Source organism: Euleptes europaea, chromosome 7, assembly GCF_029931775.1.
Source record: "Euleptes europaea isolate rEulEur1 chromosome 7, rEulEur1.hap1, whole genome shotgun sequence".
Lineage (NCBI taxonomy): Eukaryota > Metazoa > Chordata > Lepidosauria > Squamata > Sphaerodactylidae > Euleptes > Euleptes europaea.
The window spans coordinates 59,044,926-59,059,753 of NC_079318.1; the positions used below are offsets into that span (position 1 = coordinate 59,044,926).

The 14,828-nt window shown below is 44.4% G+C and overlaps 1 protein-coding gene across 2 annotated transcripts in view; it reads left to right on the forward strand.

Annotated features, from left to right (window-relative positions):
• PRKCE (protein kinase C epsilon) overlaps window positions 1–14,828 on the forward strand; it is a 368,565-nt gene that overhangs the window by 250,092 nt on the left and 103,645 nt on the right. For both annotated transcript variants that reach the window (XM_056852427.1, XM_056852428.1), the window contains exons 6-7: window positions 3,604–3,733; window positions 13,329–13,471. In XM_056852427.1, the coding sequence (XP_056708405.1) occupies window positions 3,604–3,733; window positions 13,329–13,471 (273 nt within the window). The remainder of the gene's footprint in view (window positions 1–3,603; window positions 3,734–13,328; window positions 13,472–14,828) is intronic.

The following is a 14,828-nucleotide window of genomic DNA, read 5'->3' on the forward strand; positions in this document are numbered from 1 at the left end:
ATATGGTAAATCAGTAGCAAGATAAGATCTGGATTCTGAAGATAAAATTAAGTGTTGAATACACATGAATCTGCCTTGTGCTGAATCAGACCATCAAGGTCAGTCTTGTCTACTCAGACTGGCAGTGGGTCGCCAGGGTCTTAGGTGGAGGTCTTTCACATCATCTATTGCCTGGTCCCTTTAACTGGAGATGCCGGGGATTGAACCTGGGACCTTCTGCATGCAAAGCAAAGGCTCTTCCACTGAGCCATAGCCCCTCCCCTAATCCTAGAATTCTTTTTACAGAATCTTGTTCTTTGTTGCCTGTCTGCTACAACTGAGTTCCCAGTAGAGGTAATAAACCTATATCTGGCTGTGCCACTTTGGACTGCAGCCACGGACTCACCTGATAGAATTCCCCACCCCTCCGCAAAAAAATTATTTCCACAAACAAACAAAAGCATCAGGGAAATACATTCTGTCATAGCCATGTTAGTTTTCTGTGCTACACAGGAATTTTTTTCCTTCTTTACCACAAATGCTCACCTACAGTTTGAACTGCAGTGATACAACCCAGATGCAGGGCTGGTGATTTTCAGCAGGAAACCATGCAAAGAGAAAGAAGTAGCCCCTCTCCTTCTGTCCTGGTTGCCCAATCACAGAACTACAAGTAATGCATAGTTCTGCCCTGTCAGTTAGGCTGAAATGGCTGTCCTCCAAGAAGAGATCTTTATACTGCCTTCATAAAAGGTGTAGAAGTGTTGTCCCCCTGAATGGGAGAGCATCGTGGGTGCAATAGACGCTATAAGCATCAGCTCTGGGTAATTCAGACAAGGGCATGGATCCCTTGATAAGGTCCGAGAAATGGAAGAGGGTGTTTTTTGCAGTTCCTCCCCTTCTGCTGCAGATTTATGACTCTCTCCTCCTGCTGTTGGGGGGGGGGGTTATCTCCCAAAAGCTGCATTTTGAGGAGCATGTCAGGCTGCAAGTGGCAAGGAAAATCCGTTCCGCTGACAAAACAGTTTTTCATTAATGGAGGTTTATTGCGGGATCTAGGCCATAGTACATGGGTGGCTTTGTGGAAAGAGCATTCTTGCCTGGTGTGTGGGACTGCCTGCAGGCGCAGGCTGGCCATTCTTCTGAGAATACACCATGCGGATCTCTGAGAAGATTCTGAATTTGTACACTGAATCCCAGACATAGATACAGAAAGGTCATGAAGGAATGTTAATTCCCCCCCCCCAAAAAAATACCGTTGGTGTTTCTTCAGTGCCCTGTCAGTGCAGAAATTATTTTCTGAAGTCACATTGTGAAGGGTGAGTTTTCAAGGTTAAACTGGCAGAGCTCATCTAAAGCTAAAGGATAATTTTTTATAGCCTTGCAAACTGGGCAGAATGGATAGGAATATCAGTACAACACCCACATGCCATCGTCGTAACAATCTTATTTCATCCCCTAAATCTTGCAAGCCAAAACTTGTAATTTTGGGCTGTGATCTTTTGTGCCAGATAATGATCTGCCGGTTTGTGCCATGCAGAGATAAGGGAGTTCCTGTGTTGATTTACATTCTCTGGCTCCAGACTGCAGGAAGCTTTAAGGCATTTCTGAGCTGGTGCTCTCATTGTTCGCGCGATTGGTGGCTCCTGGATAAAAGCCAGTGATGGAAGGAGGAGGGTGAGGAAAAAATACTCCATATCTCCCTCTGCAGAGGGCACTTTTTTAAACAACCAGTTTGTTGTTTATTTAGCAAAAGTGGTTCAGCTTCAGATAGATCCCTGTGGGGCAGAGTGGTAAGCTGCAGTACTGCAGTCCAAGCTCTGCTCATGACCTGAGTTCGATCCCAACGGGAGTCAGTTGCAGGTAGCTGGCTCAAGGTTGACTCAGCCTTCCATCCTTCTGAGGTCAGTAAAATGAGTACCCAGCTCACTGCGGGTAAAGGGAAGATGACTGGGGAAGGCACTGGCAAACCACCCCGTAAACAAAGTCTGCCTAGGAAACGTCGGGATGTGGCGTCACCCCATGGGTAAGGAATGACCCGGTGCACAGGGGACTTTAACCTTTTTTAATGGTTTTCAAACTGTACTTAAACTGGGGGATCCTTGAAAATTTATGAGGGGTTCAGTGAAAAGATTCATAATGCAAGACAAAGTTCCCTGAAAGACAGTTTGCCCACCACTTCCCCTTCAACTTGCAGCCATAGGTGAACATAAGAAAGGCCATGCTGGATCAGACCAAGGTCCATCAGGTCCAGCAGTCTGTTCACACAGTGGCCAACCAGGTGCCTCTAGGAAGCCCACAAACAAGACGACTGCAGCAGCATTGTCCTGCCTGTGTTCCAAAGCAGCTAATATAATAGGCATGCTCCTCTGATCCTGGAGAGAATAGGTATGAATCATGGCTAGTGTCCATTTTTACTAGTAGTGGCAGTGTTAGGTGTGTTCTAGAATGTACTCTCAGGTCACATGGAATGACAGTGAGGTGCCACAGGCCTGCCCCATGCTCATACCTTGGAAAGTCTTCTGCAAAATGCTGTGGAAGGTGTCGTGGGGTCCTCAATAGGCGGACGAATGTGGAAGGTGCTCTCCTTGAAGAGCAACAAGATTCAAATCCTGTAGCGCCTTAAAGACTAACAAGATTTCCAGGGTATAAGCTTTTGAAGTTAAAAGCTCCCTTCATTAGCTACCTTGAAATCTTGTTGTTCTTTGAGTTGCAACAGGACTTGGATCTTGCTCTTCTACTACAGACCAACATGGCTCCCCCCCCCCCCCAACACAGTCCTTGAGGAATGAAAGTTTGAAAGCTGCTGAGTTAGGCCAAATCATGTCGCTGTCCAAAGTCTTCAATCCCCAGTCACTTGACAAAGGATATACTAAATAAGTTTCAGGGCTCCCACTGGGATTATTTCTTAATACCTGCCCGCTAAATGTGTTGGTTGCACAATACCCCTGTTAAAAGAAAGGGGAGTGCTGGTCTCAAGCCACTGGGGCGGGGCCTTATAAGTTGTGCTCCAACCCCATATATAATCTGCACACAGACTATGGTAAATAGTTCTAAGTAAGCTACAAGGAGTAGATTTTTGTTGTTGTTCAGTTTTTCTTGGACTGTATCATTGCAGGGGAGGGATTGTATGTTTGAACCGTTTACCCATGGTGAAAATAATTCCCTAAATTCAAAAAAGAACCATACTGGAGAGCCAGGCTCTAAGATAACCTTCTCCCTGTTATGGTGGTGCAAAAATGAAGACTCGTTTTCTGCCCATTTCCCTGCTGCCCTGACCATCATTGAGTATGTCCCATGGCTGATCCCAGACCTTGTACTATGCTTTGAGGGGACTATTTCTTTTGGGTTATAGCTTTTGATAGGTGTTGCTGGGTGGGTCACTTTTTGCAGGGGATAAAGTTATTTTATAGCTGCTGTGAGCCTGTCCTTTTGAGGAAAAGCAGAATATAAATATTTTAAATAAAATAATACACTCCCAAGGAGGATGCATAAGTAATGAAGGCTTGCCCCACTGTTTGCAGCTGGCTTTTTATATATGCAGGTGCTTAATAGTTTATGGGGCTGGACCTAACCTCGATAGCAATGTGTTTTTGATTGTACTATGTTGTGTTGCTTTCCCACTAGGTGGGCTCCCAGCGCTTCAGTGTCAACATGCCTCACAAGTTCAGCATCCACAATTACAAAGTGCCCACCTTCTGTGACCACTGTGGTTCATTGCTTTGGGGTCTTCTCAGACAAGGTTTACAATGCAAAGGTAAGGGTGTGCTCTCTTTTTCAGAGCTTCTGTTTCCTCTCTGGTCAAGAAGAAGAAGAAGAAGAGTTGGTTTTTATATGCCGACTTTCTCTACCACTTACGGAAGAATCAAACCAGCTTACAATCACCTTCCCTTCCCCTCCCCACAACAGACACCCTGTGAGGTAAATGGGACTGAGAGAGTGTGACTAGCCCAAGGTCAAACAGCTGGCTTCATGTGGAGGAATGGGGAAACAAGTCCAGTTCACCAGATTAGCCTCTGCCATTCATGTGGAGGAGTGGGGAATCCAGAGCAGGGTCCACCACTCCAAACTGCCACTCTTAACCACTACACCGTGCTTGCTCTCAAGGCAAAATGAAATTTCCTTCTTCCAATACAACACAATAAATGCTATTCCGGAAAAATATGGATCTTTCCTCCATCCGATCAATGCATAAAGCCTAATGCAAAATATTATTAAGTTTACTTAAGCTCAATGAAGTCTCTGGTTTGGATCCAACAAACCACAAGTGTCCTCCTTTCCAGTGTAGTCCCCCACCCCCCGCGTGTCCACCCAAAAGCCGCTCCTGAACGCTGGGGAATCTCTGTCCGCAACAGCCTGGGTCACAACAGGAAAGAAGGGAATTGGCAGAAATCCCACACCCCTTGCATAAGCAGTCCTTTTATCTCATACAGGGACAAGTACAGATCAAAAACATGGAGCTTAAGCATGCTTAACTGTTGGATTGCAGTTGGAAGGGACCTCTGGGGTCATCCAGTACAACCCCCTGCACAATGCAGGAAATTCACAACTACCCCCCACATGCCCATGCTCTATCCCCAGAAGTTGGAAAAAAAACCTCCAGGATCCCTGGATAAACTGGCCTAGAGGAAAATTACTTCCTGACCCCAAAGTGGCATTCTGCATTTTCCTGGGCATGTAACAAAAAACCACAAGAGCCAAGTACTGACGCAACCCTTCCTGCCCTCCCTCTCATGATCTGCCTAAATTCACAGATCTTAAGCCAGTCTTAACCACTAACTTAACCACCAATGAAACGTTCTTCTTGAGTGGACTGGCGATAGAAATCCAAGTTCAGTCCTGGGCATCTCTAATTAAAATGGATCTGTGTTAGCAGCTAAATGTTAGATGCGCTGGATTAAACCACCTTACACTTGGAAGCTCAGATTCATGCATTCTAGTGCTACCTACCATTTTATATGGCCCACCCATTTATCATTTACATAGCAGTTAGAATTTAAATTATTTATTTAAGTCATTCGTCTTTGAAAATCCCATCTTTCTATATAAAACACCCAATATGGCTTATAGTCTCTGGACAAAAATCAATAGGCAAACATGCTTTATATTTTTTAATGCATTGACCCCTTCAATAAACCTGAGACATAGGGCGCTGTTGTTTCCATTTTGCAGGTGGGGAAATGAGGCTACTCACAGTGAGTACGTAACATACATAGACCTTTAAGTGAGATCCGCCACATCCAAGTCCACTTCTCTCCATCCGCTGGGTTGCATCAAGCCAAACATCTCCTCCTCCAAGGATCTACATCCCAGTATCACTACACCCTAAGCTTTGTTTGATGACACCAAGGACCACAACATTATTTTGAATTCTAAATGCCAGCCACCAGTTGGTAGTGAGGACAACATCATATATTTAGCACCAGCTCTACAGAAAACTGAATAAAACTCAAAATCCTGGATGCCAGTGTCAGATTTCTCAAAGCCAGAGTAACCAGGCATCTGGCATTTTTAGCAATAAGAACTCAAATGTTGCTTTCTGAAGATAGTTCTTTGCACTCGGCCATCTCCTTTTTGTATGGGGGGGGGGCATTTGTCTGACAACAGCAATATATGTTGTGTGTAATTCTCTCATTCTTTTTATAGTATTTTTCCCTCTTCTCTTTTACATAATGCAGCTGTGAGGATGAAAGTTTTAAGGGGGAGATCTGTGTGTGGAGTGAGAGGAACTGCTTAAGTCTTTAACTTTCATAGACTTATACAATCATACATCATGGAATTGGAAGGGTCCATACAAGCCATCTAGTCCAACTCCCACTTCAATGCAGGATCAGCCTAGAGCATCCCTGACAGGTGTTCTTCCAGCCACTGCTTGAAGACTGCCAGTCTTTGAGGCAGTGCTCTACTGAGCATCGCTATCCCCAAGCCCTCTTTTACAAGAGGGAAACTGACAAGCACCTATTTTTTCCCAAAACGGCTTTATGGATGTGGCATGTTTAGTGGAAAATGAAGAGAGGGGAGAGTGTTGGAAAAAGGGCTTCCCCCACTCTTTAAACTATAACCCCACTGTCTGCTCTACGGCTGTGTTCTTTAAAAGAAGAAAGGAAGAAAAGGTTGTTTATAAAAAGAATCATGGAATTTCACATAGCATGTGGTTCTGTTCTGAAATAGCAACCACGATGTAAAACTGAAAAGTTACTAAATCTGAGTAATGGACCTGTACATTCCTTTTTAATATCTGTGTTCCATGTCTGCGGCAAACAACAGCCCAGAATATTACAGAAAGAACAGGATAAATTGAGGCTGCAGGCAACAGCTGCTGCCATCCACGTTGGCTTTTTCAATTCTTGGCAGTACCGTAGTGATGCCTCCCTATCTCCTTATGTTCAGTTAATTAGATTGCTTGTAATTCCCCCCCATTTTGATTTATGATGTTTTGAGAACGTGCAAAGTCGTGCCACTGTGGGCAGTCACAGAGTTCAAAGAAAGTTCTGTCATATCCTTGGTTTTTATTATTAGAATGTACATCTTTTTATCTCCTAAGATGCTAATCAGATGTGGCCAAAATCTTCTTAATAGGACACCTGATGAACTTGGGACCTTCTACGTGTGAAACACATACTCTACCACTGAGGACCTCCCCAATCAGAAAGCAGTAAGAGAGCCAGTGTGGTGTAGTGGTTAATAGCCCATTCCTGAGGCGCGTCGGTGGGCACGCCCAAAACCCTTAGGAGGCCGACAAAGGCCTCCGCCAGCACAGGGGCCCACAACGCCGGCGCCCAGAAGGCGCATGCCAGCGTGAGTGGCCCCAACACCGGCGGGCAGGCCCGGATGCTGGTCCCCGGCTGCCACCTTGGCAGCACTGGGCCTGGACGTCGCCGCAGTCTCCTGCTGGTCTCCAGCTACTGGCACAGGCTCCGGCAGCGAGCCGGGAGGCGTTTCAGCGCCCCAGGAGGCGTTCCCAGGTTGTTGTGGGGCTGGCCAGGGGGTGGGGCCAACGTTAGTCGGCCTCCTGAACTGTTTCGGCTCAGGAACACCCCCCTTTTTTGTTGTTGAGATATGCCAGTTTTTTGCTGCTGTATAGGGTTGCAAGGTTTTTTTGTGCCAGGTAGAGGTTTCGGCGATGCCGAAACAGGAGGCAACACCGCTGGTTTGCCTCCTAAGCCTGGCGCAAACATTACTCTCAGGAATGAGCTGTAAGAGTGGTGGTTTGGAGCGGTGGACTTTAATCTGGAGAACCAGGTTTGATTCCTCACTCCTCCACATGAGCGGGGGACACTAATCTGGTGAACTGGGTTGGTTTCCCCACTCCTCCACATGAAGCCAGCTGGGTGACCTTGGGCTAATCACAGAGCTCTCTCAACCCCACCTACTTCACAGGGTGCCTGTTGTGGGGAGGGGAAGGGAAGGTGATTGTAAGCCAGTTTGATTCTCCCTTAAGTGGTAGAGAAAGTCAGCATATAAAAACCAACTCTTCTTCTTCTGCATTCTTTTATTAACATGGAACTAAAATTGTCATATCATTGGACTGTCTAACCAGGTATTATCTGTGGGACAGCAAGTGTCCAGGGCTTTAGGCTGAGGTTCCTCCAGCCTTGCTACCTGAGACCCTTTCATTGGAGATACCTGGGACTCGACTTGGGACTTCCAGCATGCAGAGCATGTGTTCTACCAACAAACTGTGGTCCTTCTCAGCCAGGCAGTCTCAATCATATGCATTAGCAGAGTTAAACGGCACATTTTAAATGCCGCTGCATAGTAATAATAGTAATACTGCACTGAGTGCAGTAAACCTGAGTGCAGTAAACAGTAAACCTACATGGGCAGCTTGACTGGGGAATGACACATCAGTTTTGGCCCTGGTTTTAGCTGCATATCTGTTTTCCAAGAACAATCTGCTGTAAGATGAAGCATAGCAGCCTGCCCACTTTTGCCAATTCTGCTCTGCCCTTTACGCAGCATTCCCAATACCCCAGTCACTCTGTTGAGTCAGGAGAAAAACATTATCAGAGGAATTGCAGGGGCTTGGCAAGCGAGTCCTTCTAAAGCCTTCTTTTAAAATATAGCATTACATAATGTTGCAACCACAAAAAAAGATTTACTATAATGGGAAGAAGTAAAGAGACACTGCTCAATAGAGGGGGCAGAGCAAGGCCTGGAGAAGTCAGAGAGAGGGCTGGAGGGCAAGATGGAGATAATTGCATGGTCTTTTATGGTCCGAACACTCCATTTAATTGTAACATCTGAACATTCCATTTAATTGTAATTGTCACTCAATAAACCATGCTATGTTGGATCCTACCAGCTTTTCTGCTAGCTAACAAGGGTAGGAGGGGGGCAAAAAAGACTATCCTGGGAATAGTGAGACCCTCATGGACAAAAGCCCTATCAGATGGAGGCTGCAGTGAGAAGGGGAAATGAGTGGGATACAGTGGGTAAGCTGGTAGGACCTAACCTTCTCTTTGACCAACTCTATGACCTTATCAGCACTATAGACTTAAATTATTTCAGTAGTTGTCTCCTAGATGGCCCAGGCTGCACCAATCACATGAGATCTCAGAAGTTAGGAAGGGTCAGCCCTGGCTAGTACTTAGATGGGAGACCACCAAGGAAGTCCAGGGTTGCTATGCAGAGGCAGGCAGCGGCAAATCACCTCTGAAGGTCTCTTGCCTTGGAAACCCTCTGGGGTTGCCATAGGTTGGTTGCAACTTGATGGCACTTTCCATTACCAGTTGTCTCCTCTCTCTTTTGTATGTTGGAAGCTGTCATTCTGTGAAAGGTATTAGAGATCTCTAGCAGTTTTATAAGGCCAGGCTATTTCATTGGGTCTTTAACTGAGGGCAGGATTGTGTTGGCTGGCCAGCAGCCATGTTGGCTGACCTGTTATATGGGGTATTTACATTTTCAGCCTGGTTTTAGTCACTGATGTGAAAAAGGTGGGATTTAAAAAAAATGATTCAAATAATGGAAGAAAGGAATTATCTGGCACAGCTCAGTCATATTTCAGAACTCAAGATCTGGTAGGAGAAAATCACATTCTGCAGGACTTGGAAGAGCTCCCCTTGAGAGCTACCAGTAGGGAACTCAGAATTGCTCTAATGAGCACCTAAATAGCCAAGCAGTTGGTAGGAATGTAAAGGTCAGAGCCCTGGCTTTAGCCATACACTGCAGCTTGGCTGGATAGTCAGGCGTCCATTTGGTCTTTTCCTCCAGGGGTTTCCAGGGTCTGAAGGTGCTGGAGTGCCTGGTGGAGCTACAGATTCTAGATCTGAGCCCATATCTTATTTAGTTATATATCTTACAGTATTTATAGCCCACCTTTCTCACTGAGTTTCGACATGGATTTCACAGCATAAAACAATCGAAGAGCGTGATAGCATGAGATATCTACTAACAATGCAATAGTGCTAAAATCACAAAAAAAGCCAGAAACACTGTAAAAAGTATCAGACGTCATGTGTCAAACAATGCAGAGAATGGATTTACAGAATTAGAATACAGTGCAGTAAGAGCAGCACAACAAATAGTAGAAAATGACTTACAATAACATCAAGAACTGTTTTCTTCCTTTGGATGTCCCACAGAATGCTCTCCCTCAGGCTGAGTTTTGGGCCAGCTTCAGGCACACACTCTCAGGGAGAAAGACTCCTACTGATCTGTACTGTACACAATGCCTTTCATTCAGGGTCAGACCACACAGGATGCTGGAAGATCCATGGAATTCCATCTAATTTTTCCTGGGTAATTAGCATCTGTGGAAGGTCTCCATTCAGGAAGGGTTTTACTCTTTCCTTCCATGCCATATTTTTAACCTTATGTAACCTTATGCAAGGCAAATAGTAGCTTTGGGAGGGGTGTTGCTTGTGTTCCGGAAAGGTGGACAGAGGGAAAGGACTACCCCCCATTCCTATGTTCCGTAGCTTTGATTTGAATCAGTCCCTCCCCCCCTCCACAGCTGCTAGAAATATCGTAGTGTTTCAAGGAACTTCAGTCCCCAGTCAGTCATTGAAGGTCTGCATAACCTTGAAACAGTCTCTCCTTCAGCCTGACCTACCTCATAGAGTTGTTGTCATGAAAGTAAGATGGAAGAGAAGGATGCAGTAAGCTACTTTAACGGCATTTGATTTTTAAAAAGGTGGCTAATTAAAAACGTGTTTCGAAACTGCCTTTGGGAGGGCAAGTACTTGAGAGCATAGTGGCAGAGCAACGCCAGGGTTTCCTGAATGACACAGAATCATATAGTTGGAAGGGGCCATACAGGCAGTGTAGTCCAAGCCCCTGCGCAATGCAGGATCAACCTAGAGCATCCCCGATAAGTGTTTTTCCAGCCACTGCTTGAAGTCTGCCAGAGAGGGGCTGCGCTTGACCCTTTTCCCTCTGGCTTGAGGCCTGGCTGGGGTTGAGAGATAGCATTGGTTATGTTGTTAGACAAATCTCTGTTTACTCTTGGATAGGGAATATATATCCCTGGCTATTAGACTTCATGCCCTGACCTGGATGGCCCAGGCTAGCCTGATCTCGTCAGATCTCAGAAGCTAAGCAGGGTCAGCCCTGGTTAGTATTTGGATGGGAGACCACCAAGGAATACCAGGGCTGCTGCGCAGAGGAAGGCACTGGCAAACCACCTCTGTTAGTCTCTTGCCATGAAAACCCCAAAAAGGGGTCGCCAGAAGTCAGCTTCAACTTGACGGCACTTTACACACATTAGACATCATATATAAACGGAAACTATGTGTTCAAAGGCAGTATACCTCTGAATACTAAATGTGGGGGGGGGCAGAAACTCTGGGGGAGAGCTGCTGCTACTTTCATAACCCCTTTGTAACTTTCCTAGAGTCATTGTTGCAAGCAAAAGGCTAGACTTGTGAGACCCTTAAGATGATTCATTAGAACTCTTCTTACGTTCTGTGTTGTTGTGTAGTAGTAGATGCATTGATGCTACTTGAAATGAGTAGACTAGAGAAGCTGATAAATTTTTGATTTGAAAGGTAAGGGATTAAATCAATGAATGTTACCTAGCTTTATTATAGTTTTCCTAAAGTGGACTGAGGCGATGATCTTGAAGCCAGCCCCATCTGGGGCAAGCATATTCTCCTCTTAAGATGCTCAGCAGTGAGTATACTCAAAATTTGGTACACATTTGTGGATTTTTCCCACAAGAGGGCACTCTAATATAAGGCATTATACCAGTGCAACTGGGCTATCAACAAGCAAGCAAGAAAGGGTGAATATTGAATATTTTGTTCAATGCACTTATATGCAGTACTTTCAGTTTCAAAAAAAATTATACAAAATTTATACACACACACACACACACACACACACACTACCATTTAAAATGTATTGAATGAATGGTTTTATTTGCATTTAGTCGTAGGCCGTTGCAAACATGTTAAGGATACCATAGATACATAATACAAGGAAATACGAGGTTTAAAATGTATTGTAAACCCAATATTAAAGTAGCTTGGGATGTGGAATGGTATAGTATGGCCTGATCTCATCAGATCTCAGAAGCTACGCAGGGTCAGTACTTGGATGGGAAACCGCCAAGAACACTTTGTTGAGGAAGGCAATGACAAACCACCTCTGCTTCATCACTTGCCTTGGAAACCCTATGGGGTCACCATAAGTTGGCTGTGATTTGAATGCACTTTACACACACACAGAGTAGCTCAATAAAAGTGTAGCTCAATGATTTGTTTCCCGTAAACACACACACACGCACAAGACAGGCAGACAGACAGAGAAACCAAAGCATCTTAAAATATTTGTCAAGCAAAAACTGCATTTTCACACACTCATTTTCAATTTGTATTTGTGACACGAAGAGGGTGCATTGTTAGAGTAATGGTTTTCATTTGGATCTTTACCACATAAAGCCTCTGGCTTTACTGTGACCCTTTCCCTGTTTGCAGTTCCCTGGGGAAATTCCAAATTCTCAGGGCTTGTTCGTGACCGGTCTAGGCCTATCAAAAAGTGGTTATGGGAGAATGCCTGTCTTTCAGCATTGGCAGAGCTCCCACTTCCCTCTGGATTCAGAGGCATGTAGTAGAACACCAGTTTTCCCTACTTGCCTAAGCAGCCTACCAATCTTGCTGCCTACCAACATCTGAGACTTCCCTCATGTATTTCTGGGAGAGTGAAAGCTTTGTGCGCAGTTAGCACTTGAGTTCAGCAATCATGAAACAAGGAGGCTGGGGAGGAGGGCTTAAACCAAGCAAAACAAAGACAGTGTGATAGATCAAAAGATCAACATGGGGGGGATGGAGTTTCAGAGGAACCTGTGGAAGGGAATGCTAGGGGGTGCAGAGACATTAAGGGGTGCAGTGATGCTTGTGATTAGAGGGAACAGAGAAATCGGGAGTAAGTGATGGGGATTAGAGAAGCAGCAGTAATGCAGAGATTGAAGAGGAAGGGATATAGGATGCAGAGCAGAAAAGGATGGAAATATAAGAGATGGGACCTGGGGAGTGAGGAAACAGAATTAAGAAAGGGTGGTTCAAGGAGGAATAGAGGTATGAAGGCACATGACTGAGGCTTTACATGGAGAGAGAATTATATGGAGTGGGGACAGATGGGTCAAGCAATTCCTGTGGCAATACAGAGAAAGAAGATAGGACACTTCATTTGTTCCTTTATTCAATTTTTGCCCTGCTTTTCAAAAAGGTTGACTTTCCAAGTTGTTTACCACTCTGACCTATAACTCTACACACATCAAAGAATGTTGGTACCTGTTGCTAGTGAAGCAGTTTGTAGGCATCTCTCTGCCTGATGGTGTAAGCAAAGTTTTGCTTTTGGAAGGAAGAGATTATTTCCCTATGCTGGTGGCATTCTTCACTGGCTGATGCATTGGGACCAGGGAGCAGAGAATTAAAAGGATAGTGCCTCTACCCTCATTCCAACCCTGTTCTGATCTTTCCCCCAAGGTTCCCATTGATCCAGCTGCTGCACCATCTGGTATTCTTTTTACTTTCATCCATCTGTTACCCATTGACTCTGGGGCGCATTAAGACTGGGCACAAGTCATGAAGATGCTTTCAGAAACAACATTTTGCTGTCCACACATGTGGAAGCAGCCTAGATGGACCTTGGTCTGATCCAGGAAGGCAGTGTTACATTCTAAGAATATGACATGAAGTGCTCACAAATTCAGCTCAGCTTTCTTCATGTTGCGATCATTTTCTCATTACAGGGTATGTTTTTGTCTTTCAGGACTCAGATTTATATACAGTAAAAGGTAGATGTTTATGTTGATATTGATATATGTTGATATTGATGTTGATATATGAAAACAATCTATTCTAATGTAACCCTGGTCTTTCCTCCCCTCCCTTTGGTTTAAATTATAGTTTGCAAGATGAATGTACATAGACGCTGTGAATCAAACGTGGCACCAAACTGTGGAGTGGATGCTCGAGGGATAGCTAAAGTTCTCACAGACCTGGGCATCACTCCAGAGAAGATCACTAATAGTGGACAAAGAAGGAAGAAGGTAATCAAAGATATGATCTTAAATGAGAGCTAATGAGTGTTGGCATCGTGCAAAGAACGGTAGCACCAGTTGACATATTGCCCTGTTGATGAGGGAATACCAAGATCCTTCTACCTGTAGTGCACAGGAGGCAATGAATTGCTGATAGATCTCACATGAGCTCCCTTCCTCCTAGCTTTTCAGGGAAAAGCATTTGCTGCAAGAGAGAATAGAGCCAGTGCAGTGAGATACCACTACTCAAAACAGGGTTTTACTGCTGCTGCCGTGGGTAAATGAGCACACATTGCAGTGGGCTCTTTCCAGTCTGGGTCAAGGTTAGCTATAGGACCAATTGCCCCTGTGTGAGTCTGGCTACCAGAAGATCAAATTTTAGATGCTGGGTGCAATTAAAAAAAAAAAGACATTTTGTTAATTGATACTTTCTTGATCATCTTGTGCCCTTGCTGTTTTTGTGCTACTGTTTTTTTGGTGCTTTCTTTGAAATTGCTTTAATTCATTTCACTATTTTTCATCGTCGTCATTGGCTGAATTTTTGTTTTGTATGCATTTTTTAATATGTTGAGTTCCTCTCAGGCATTGTTAATGTAGAAGTAGCCAATAACTATTTTGAATAAATACATTTCCTAGTTGGAGCACAGGACAAGGAGGTGGGGTGGGGGGGAGAGGGGATGTGTTCTGCAGCATCGCCTGCTTTCCTGCATAGTACAGTACATAGGTGAAAGGGTCTTGATTTATTCATGTTTCCTCATTATATGTGAATTGATCCACACAAACTTGGGAATAACCCAAGGTAGTCTGGTTCAAATGTCCTAGACTCTGTTGTTTATGCAGAGAGAACTTATTGGCTCAGGATAAGTGCTCTGAGATATATATCTTGTATGTGTAAATAAATATATCTTTGCCTGTTTCATCTGATGACATGGATGACATGAACAGTTTATGAAAGCTTATGCTAGAATAAACATTTCTTATTGTTTAAAGTGCCGTAAGATTCCTGAATATGTAGAGCTGCCTTCTACTGAGTCTGATAACTGGTCCCTATGGCCAAATACTGTCTGCTGTAACTTTCAGTGGATCTCCATACTGTTAGCCTTCCACACGAGGTCTCTTTAAATGAAGATATCACAGAAGTGGAACCTGGGAATTTATGATGCATGGGTACTCTGCCTGAATTAAGGCTCCTCACCCTCCAGTGAGTTAGCTGCTGCCAGTCTCCTTGGTTTTATATGTATAACATACTCATACTATAGAAATAAAAAAGCATTGAACACAATAATAGTATTATGACTCCTTCGTATTTTGCAGGCAATTAAAACATGCACTTTGTGTATATCAGAGCATGAGCTAGAAGAAACCC